This window comes from Atta cephalotes (genome assembly GCF_000143395.1).
Source record: "Atta cephalotes unplaced genomic scaffold scaffold00016, whole genome shotgun sequence".
Lineage (NCBI taxonomy): Eukaryota > Metazoa > Arthropoda > Insecta > Hymenoptera > Formicidae > Atta > Atta cephalotes.
Genome location: NW_012130080.1, coordinates 548018 through 556186, shown reverse-complemented (window position 1 = coordinate 556186; position 8169 = coordinate 548018). Strand labels below are relative to the sequence as shown.

Sequence of the window (8169 nt, the reverse complement as noted above, 5' to 3'; positions counted from 1 at the left end):
CTCTCTCTCTCTCTCTCTCTCTCTCTCTCTCTCTCTCTCGTCCCTTCGCACCATTCCTCTCGACTATGTACCCTCCACCTCTAGCATGCCCCTGTACGATTCTCCCAACCTACGGCCCAGCCCTGGCAGCAGCGGCAACAGCAGCAGTAGCAGCAGCAGCGGCGGCGGCGGCGGCAGCAGCAACAGCAGCAGCAGCACCCAACCCAGACCCTGGGGCTGTCAAACACAGGCCGAATCTTCTTCTGCTCGTGACAGCCTGGAAATGAAGAGAGTGCCCCGCGTGGCGTATCCTACCCGCTTTCGTACGTTAACGCACGTTCTAGGTACGTACGTACGTACGTACGTACGTACGATTCGTGCACACACGTGCGAGCGAGCGAGCGCGCGCTTACATTATCCCTTTAATATGTGGTTGAGCACTGACGCGAATGCCGTTCGTGGAATGAAGCGAGAAAATGGATCTGTGGCCCTTTTTCTCTAGATCCCTTTTTCGTCCTCGGTTCGAGCTCGACGATCGCTTTCGGGCATATTTGTTTCTTTGTACATCGACCACATCGGTCTCCGCTTAGTCAGTTATGTAAATTGTGCGTTTGATTATGTTCATCTATAATTTTTTTTATGACATATTTAGCAACTTAATTTATACGTATTTAGGTAAAATATAATTGATTATACATTTAAAAAGTACTATTTGCTTTTAGAAATCGTCCTGATCATCCGTAGATCGTTTACTGTATGTGAATTTTGACTTGTAACTCTTGCATTACTTCTTTTTTTCTTTTTTTTTTATCGAGCGAGGTTTTATCGCGTTGGTAGTTACTTTAAGAAACGGGCTAAAGAGTCTGAAAAGGTCTCTACCCCGCCGATTACGAAGCACTTTTCGAGCGCGATCATTAGCGCAATTATTATTGTGTCGGAGCACAATGAGCGCACCGCCATCGCCGACAACAATGGACGCTAAAGGTGAAGAGGCGAAGGGATGAAGCGCGCACCGGCGATGAAGCGAAGTGGCTGGCCGTAGAAAAGAAGAGAGCTGGTAGATCGTTGTGATGGAACGAAATGAAAATAGAACAAAGGCCGTGAGCGAGCACGTAAAAAAATGCTAATGAACAGACGCGGCTATTGTCGTTAATTGCATTTTGTTTTCTGCCGCGTAACTCGCGCCGACGTCATTTGATGCAGTTCTTTGACGGCAACATAGAGCATTTAAAAAAAATTAATCATTGAATAATAGTAATCTTGAGTTCTCGAGACAACGTGTTATTATTTTTATATGTTATCATAAGTTTTATTGAAAAATATTGACCTCAGACATTACGATCTTTCATATATATCGATGTTTCGACATTATACAATTCTTGCAGTAGGGTCAGGTTATCGAATAGAGTAGTATAGAATACCATGAGTCAGTCGAGTTTGAATCGGTCGAGTAATAAAATATGATTCGTTGTTAAAGAATATGGCATGGAAGGTACATCTGTTAAAACATTCGTCAAAATTGATCGGTGTCTCGCATTTATACTTGAAACAATATTTCTGCTACGGTATGTCATTGCAGTATTACATTCTCTTATACATACATGGGGATCCATCACGAATATATAATCTACAAGTACAAGAGAGCTTATTTTTCTCTGTACACTTCTTTTCTTATGTATGATGAATCTTCTTATTCTAATGCTTCTTATTCTAATCTTGAGTGTCACTTAATAAAGTAAGTTAAAATAATAATTAGATATTTTTTCATGTTTGAATAATTTACACACGATGTATCATGATAAATAATTAATGTCATGTATCATAGTATCATAAACATGTGATATGATATAATTAATTAATATTGAAAAAAATAATAAAGAAATTGATGATACGATAATGTTGTAATAAATTTTAGAAGCGTTGAAATATAAATAGTGTTCAATATTTAATTATTTTACATTAAAAGATAATAAAATATATGTAGAAATTTTCAAAAATTCTTACATAAATATTTTTCTTGGTGATTCACTACTTCTAATCACATGTTTTTTTTCTTTCTATCGGAGTTTCTTCTTAATTGAAATGTCAAGCTTTCAGTCTTCGTTCATCTCTTCTCACCGTCTCCTCTACTGAGGAGACTACCGAGAATGAAGCACGCACAAATTATTATGCCGGACCTCTCGCCGTTATCTCTTCGACTGCTTGTTTCTCACTCCGCTCTATTAGTTGCCTGTATTCGAAGAATCTGTGCGAGTTGTCTCCACGTTTTTCCTCGCCGCGCCGCGCCGTTCCCTCCTTTGATATTGGCGCGAACGATTCAGCGAGATCTAACGGAGTCCGGTGAAATACTACGACTTGATTTCGATACCTCGGTATCATTAATTAGTAGTGCTGCACGACTTTTATTCGAACTCCTTGGTGTTTAATTAACAACGGTGCGAGAGAACAGAGGAGACGCGCAGAGATCCTATGTGTTACTCACTCCCTGGTCGGACTACCTGCCGGACGTGACACATCGGCTCTCACAAACCAACACGTGCCCTCGACTGGTATCGCCTGGTATCGGCGGTGTCAAACACATACGACCATGCATACGGACCAGCAACTGATGTCGTAAACGCCGATCGTGTGTACGATTCAATAATGAGGTCGTAGCTCCTTTGAGATTGTGAGGGCTTAACGCGCGAGTGTTTGTCAAGCCATTACATTTTTTTACCATTCTTCATTCTTCATTAAAATTGGATATGCCGTTCAAATTGAATATTCTGTTAAAACATATCGAAGCATTCAACAAAATTTCATAAAAATTTGAGTTTAATTTTAAATCAAATGTGTATTCAATCAGTGTATGTGATAACGGATAACAATAGAAGTTGATTTACCATAAATACAGCGGTACTCTTGAATTAAGCGGCCCTTTGTTTGTTTGTTGTTCCGGTTTAATTCTTTTGCGAGGTGTACTATCGAGGGTCCGCGGTATAGGTCAATGGGAAACTAATTGTCGGCGCTTGAAGGGTACAGTCAGAAGCAGAGGGGAGTGGGGACGTTCGCTGTTGCTCGAGGGGTTGATTCGAGGGTGGCCGAAAAGTCTAAGCACTCGATAAAAGTAGCGGGCGGGTGGTGCGATGGACGATGAGACTAGACGGTTGCAGTAGTGGTGATGGTACCGTGACGATAGTATAGTGGTGTAGTGATAGTGAAGGGAGAATGAGGACACTTGAGTGAAGAGGGCTGACAACAGATTGCCACGGCGAGAGAAACAATGCAATTCCGTCCCTCCCCTTGCTGCCCCTAATCTTCCCTCTTCTCTTCTCGGATGCAATCCGCACGCAACGCGTGCTTCTACGAGGTACTCGATGACTCGGCATCGAGTGTTTCAATGGCGTATTGACTCGGTTACCAAAATGACACGATCACATGTCCGCGTGCGCTTTGATCTGTCTTGTATCTTCTCACTTAAATCAATAATAACGATGCAATATATAATTAAAAGGTAAATGTAAAATAATTCTTGCATAGAATATATAAATATATATATATGTATATAAATAAATTTACGTTTTAGATTGAAAGATGAAATTCAAGCAATTTTTTTTCAAATTTCATATAAATAAAAAATTTGAATTATATAATTTATATTTTTCTTGTGAAAAATAAATTTATGTAAATAATCAAAAATTTATTTAATACTTTATGTTCATTAATATTTTATTATTTGATTCCATTCTATTTAAGCTTGAAATAAAAATTAGATCACTTTCCGTAATATCGTAATAGGTAACAGTTAACTTGCTTTCTTCTCCGTATTTCTTGGCCACTTAAGAAATTTGCGAAATTGCAGGCTCAGTGCCCGAGGGTGCCATTTACGGTATTCTTTAAATTCTGTCTGCGTAAAATATAAAGTATCGACATTATGTATTTATTATAATGCGACCTAGAGGCAGGCCGATCGAGCAGTCACGTTGCTCGAGAGGCCTCGAGAGAACCGCCGGTAGGAAAAGGAAGAGACTCGAGAGGGAGGGTTGGGAATAATCAATTTATCACTGCAGGTGCCTCTGCGCATTTACATACGCGACGACGTTGCAGTCGTGCTTCTGTGTTGCAGTAGTTGTTTTCGCGTTCATGAGCGGTTATGCGCATGTGTGCGATGCAAGTTGATGGTAGATGAGTTTACGGTGCTTCTTACTTGATATCAAAATTGATAAGAATACCAGAGAATAAAATATTATTAAAATAATCCTTTATTATCACGATATTCCAGTGTTAAATATATATTTTAAGTATTACAAAAAAACTTAAGTATCATACACGGTGTTAAAGATATGCAGTAATAGAGAGTGGAGATACTCTTAAGTATTATGCATGAATGATATACTCGATGCGATGTTAAAACACCATCCGTGGTGACCTTGATGTCGCTAGCGGTACCTCTATAAATTCGTCTTCTTCATTAATCATGAGGAGAAAGACAGGGGTCGTGGGCCTTAAAATATCTTTTACATAATCTCCAAGCAGTACAGCAGCTCCGGCACGTGATGTTGACACGCGAAGGATCAACGTCCTGAATCGACGATTGGTTGATCGTAGCGAGTCACGCTTTAAATATCTCATTCTAATTTTAATGGGGCAGGAACATTAATCGTTAACCGCAACCATCGCCAATCTGGTTCCATTGATTGGTGCTAAGGTCGCGCACTTAATTTATCTTTCTAAGTGCGCCATAAAACCGACACTAATACGAGCGCAATCTGAGCACGCATTGATTTACGAGATCATACGACCGTCTGTCCACGCGCCGCAGTTTCTATCTCGACTCACCTTAATCCTCATAATCGATATTACGTTTGCTACTCTAATAACACAATATGTTGCCTTTATATTATTTTTGTTTCATATCTTTTAATTACTTACAGTACCAAACATCTTAACACTAGCTTTTTATATTACTTCGAGATGAATGTGATATAATGAATTTTTTGATAAAGAAATATATATTGTTTTCATGCATTTTTTAAATATATCCTATTTGTTGCTCGTATTACTGTATAATTTAAAAGATTTAAGTGGAGGAGGAGGGGCGGTATCAGCTAGGCAGATATTTAAATTTGACGTATTAGTGTTTATTATTAACATGTAGATCGTACGCGCTATTCCGTGTCATATAACTAATAATTTTTTGTATTTTTTGCAAACTCTTGCTTCATCAATGTGCTTTCGAGCGATGTCACGTATCGCAGTACTGAAAAACTACACGATCTTATCTCTTTTATTTTAATCGTTTCTATCTTTTTTTCTCGATGACTTCGCAGCGACAGTAACGATGGTTGGTGATAAAATAATCGTAAAGTAACGGGATGTTTCGCCCACGCGACGAATCTTTCGTGCGACGTTACATACTCAAACACCTACTTCTTCTATCTGCATATCGGGCAACGCAACTTTTCTCTCTTCTGTTCGCCGGCTCACTCTCGTTTTGGCCTCTCGTGAGATAGCGATGTGTTATGCGAGGCGTACTGCACACCGCCATAAGAAGTTAGCTTTACGACTTCGGCCGACTGTCGATATCGCCATCGTTATGTCGCTCCACGTACGGGCTGACCTCGGAACTTCTAACTCTGTAAATATATTTCCTCGACTCTATATAGACCAGTTTATATTTATTTGCTTTACTACTGCATTACGTTATAAAAGGCTCAAGAGTGCTATATATCATGACATTTTTTTATCGGAAATAACTAAGCAATTAATTATTACTAAAGACGCCTCCAGATGACATGGTCAATATATATGCCAACTTTGTACACATTCGCTAAATATTGGCCTACATTCAATATGAATAATTATGTACAGTATGTGTATATATTGTATGATATATATTATCGCTAATGTTGGCGAACGTTTGCCATATCGTCTGGAGGCGCCTTAATATAATTTTTTTTAATAATATTGAATTTTTTGTATAATATCAAATATAATATTAGAGACTTTTTATAAATTTTTCGAATGAAATGTTGAGAAAACAACGGAATAAAACTTGAAAATGAAATTATAGTCATCATCATTGTTGTTGCAGTTGACGCTTTTGTCTGATTTCTCTCTCTCTCTCTCTCTCTCTCTCTGTCCTCCTTTTTCTTCTCTCTTTCTTTTTAGTTTTCCTTTGCCATTTTTCTCTTTAGATCTCTTTATCTCGTTTCACTTTGTTGTTTTTAAAAGCTCTTTCAAAGTTGTAATTCTGCTATTATTTTGGTTACGTTAAAAATGCATTGAGTCACGTCAACGCACTCATTTGCCCTTTGCTTTTTTCGTCGCCCTTTCTTATAGTTGGAGGATAACACTTTCACGTTGATCTCCGATCTTTCAGAGATCACGAAGAGTACAAGTAAGGCATTAAACGATTGCTTGCACCTTTTTTCGAGGATGCTTTTACAATGGCTTACTAATTGACGCCATTGTAAACAAAATTTTTCGTTTCTCTTTATTTTATATACAATGTTATTTTATATACAATGAGTAAATCATCGCATTATGGCTACTTTAAACGAGAAATATTTCGCGCAATACTTTGTGATCTTTATGAGAAATATGAACATTTTATTGAAAACTATATAGAAAAATTTGACTGATTATGCGAGGGCAAACACTGCTTTCAATATATCCGATTTGATTTTTTAAATATATCCTTCACTAGTTTAGAGATATCAGCTTACAAATATGTATTGGGTTGTCCGGAAAGTTCGTGCCAATTTTGAAGGAAAATTGAAACGCAGAAGATTTAATTAAGATTAAATTTTAGTATACATTTATTAAATTATATAGGTTAGTCGGCACGAACTTTCCGGTCAACTCAATATATCATTTCTTTAAATAGCTTCGCGTTGTATACGTTTTCAGTTGTTATGAAGAAATGTACTAATCAAATGCAGAGAATAGGAAAAAGAAAGGAAAGAAGTTAATCGTAGCAAAGATATACATGAGATGAAATTTGGCTTGATAAAGGTAGAATGTTATTTCTATTCAAACTGTGGATTTTTCTTGTCTTTCTCGATGTTTACTTTGTGCAATCTTTCTCTCATATAATGATATATCTTTACATCTTTTTGATTAATAAAGTAAATTGCTTTTCCTATTGACAGAATAAATGACATGCAATTATTTGTTTTTTGTTTGCATACATAAGTATATACATATAATTTAGTTTAATTTTTCTGCTTTTTACATATATAACATTTTATAATATAATTATTTTATACAGTAGTATTATATTAGATAAAATATTTATCATTTATAAATATGACTAGTTGCATCTAACATATTCAATCGCTTCGCTACGCTCTCAACGATATTCCATCACGCTTCTTGAAGGAAAAACATTTCTCTCCTTTAGTTCAGTTTGGTATGAAGGGATGTAAGTCAACGGAGCACTTAAGCATGGTGCTGCGATACTCGGCACTAAATAATGCGGCGCGTCCAAAGAGAAGAGGCAAGGTACGGCCGCCGGCCTCGTTCTCGCCCTTTTGCCTGCTTTGCGCCGCCGCCGTTTCTCCATTCCATAGATGCGTGTCATGGATAAAAAGCTCCTTCCAACTTGTGGCCAACCGTTCGCGCGGCCTTATCGGCAATCGGGTTACGTCGACGCGGTCGATAGCCGACATGCTCGTATAAAATATCGCGGCCGACTTTTATATCTGCGCCCAAGTTTGACATACCGGGGAGAAGAGGTACCTCATATCTGATTTTTCTTCGTGGACGCTCGCGGAAAATTGAATCTCTGTTTGCCACGATTCATCGTTCGTATCGGGAGCCTGGAATCTTTCGCTCCTTCTAACTGCGAATGATGAATCTTAAAGTTCGCGTCATCGCTCGTCGACATACAGAATGAACGAAGGGTTGCTCTGGTCTGATCTCGGTTCAGTAGTAGATCATTGTAGAGTGCCGAATCTGTCGCCACGTGTTTTATAGTATGACCAAATTGGCGAGAGAGCCACAGCCGAAAGGGGAAGTTGTAATAAAACGGATGTGCTAAACGTGTCACTCAATGTCACTGATAGATGCTGGTGCTGGGTATATTCGGGGACGGTGAGGGAGAGTATAGGCAATTCGAATCTAGTAATATTGAACATCGTGAAGGCTGGGAGGAAAGGGCGGCGTTGTGTTCTCTCTGTCTTTCTCTCTCTCTCTCTCTCTCTCTCT

General features: G+C 38.5%; 1 protein-coding gene across 1 annotated transcript in view; it reads left to right on the top strand.

The window, feature by feature from the left end:
• Positions 1–8169, top strand: part of LOC105618389 (homeobox protein homothorax-like) — a 307252-nt gene that overhangs the window by 14141 nt on the left and 284942 nt on the right. Inside the window, exon 2 of the mRNA XM_012199932.1 lies at positions 5517–5536. Coding sequence (XP_012055322.1) covers positions 5517–5536 — 20 coding nt within the window. The remainder of the gene's footprint in view (positions 1–5516; positions 5537–8169) is intronic.